This window comes from Macrobrachium nipponense, chromosome 4 (assembly GCF_015104395.2).
Source record: "Macrobrachium nipponense isolate FS-2020 chromosome 4, ASM1510439v2, whole genome shotgun sequence".
NCBI classification, from domain to species: Eukaryota; Metazoa; Arthropoda; class Malacostraca; order Decapoda; family Palaemonidae; genus Macrobrachium; species Macrobrachium nipponense.
Window position 1 is genome coordinate 32,796,704 of NC_061100.1, and position 1,034 is coordinate 32,797,737.

Genomic DNA, 1,034 nt, shown 5'->3' on the forward strand with positions numbered 1-1,034 from the left:
GGTAAACAATATGTAGTGTACTTGGTATTTGAACACATTTTATTTGATTTTGCTATGCCAGTTTCATTTCAGGCAACATTATTATTATTATGATACAGAAGATGAATCCTATTCGTATGGAGCCAGCCCACACGGGCCACTGACTTGAGATTCAAGCTTCCAAGAAATATTATGGTGTTCATTTGTAACAGGAGGTAGTAGGGAATACAGAAAGAAGAGCTCACTTATAAAGAAAACCTACTTAAATAACTTATTAAACAAATAGGGGAAAATGTAGGTAAATGATTAAAATACAAGAATTGTATTAGGGTAGTAATGCACTGCATCTTCGCTTGAGCTATTGATGTTTCAGTTACACGACACTGATGGTGCATTGGAATAAACATATTTTATTTCTCTTTTCTCTAAAGCTTCATGTGCAACGAAGGCTCTATCTTCGACCAGAGCGAAATGGTCTGCAAAGCAGAGTATGAAGCCACGCCTTGCCAGGAGGCCCAGAACTTCTACTTCAAAAACGAGGAGTTTGGTCTTCCTGAGGAGAGATCTCCCTAAGTCCCACATACCAACAAAGTCCCAGAGGAACCTTGATTGACCTGACGAGAAACAAAGCTTGATCGATTACGTCACTTGCCTGGAAACTACCTGACTGATAAATAAAAATGTGATTTCATATATTTAAAAGAATCATGTGAAATAAAAGTTATAATCAAGACGATTTGTTGTATCCCTTCCCTATGTGTTGAAATGAATTAGGAATTTGAGATTCATATATGTGTTTATTAATCTCTCATATATGTGTTTATTAATCTCTCTCTCTCTCTCTCTAAATGAAAAGTTCAGGTTGATTAAAACACGATTTTACTCGTTAACATTCTACCGATACAATAATAATAATAATAATAATAATAATAATAATAATAATAATAATAATAATAATAATAATAATATACTTTATTAAAAGTAATGGCTACTTCAGCAGCGTTACACTTGTAGAGATTCTTCTCTATTTTCCGAATAGCGGCTTTTTCCGTGCT

At 33.9% G+C, this 1,034-nt stretch overlaps 1 protein-coding gene across 1 annotated transcript in view; it reads left to right on the top strand.

The window, feature by feature from the left end:
* Positions 1-715, top strand: part of LOC135210841 (uncharacterized protein DDB_G0292186-like) — a 2,311-nt gene extending 1,596 nt beyond the window's left edge. The window contains exon 3 of the mRNA XM_064243715.1: positions 411-715. Coding sequence (XP_064099785.1) covers positions 411-552 — 142 coding nt within the window. The 3' untranslated portion in view covers positions 553-715. The remainder of the gene's footprint in view (positions 1-410) is intronic.
* The last annotated feature ends 319 nt before the right edge of the window (positions 716-1,034 follow it).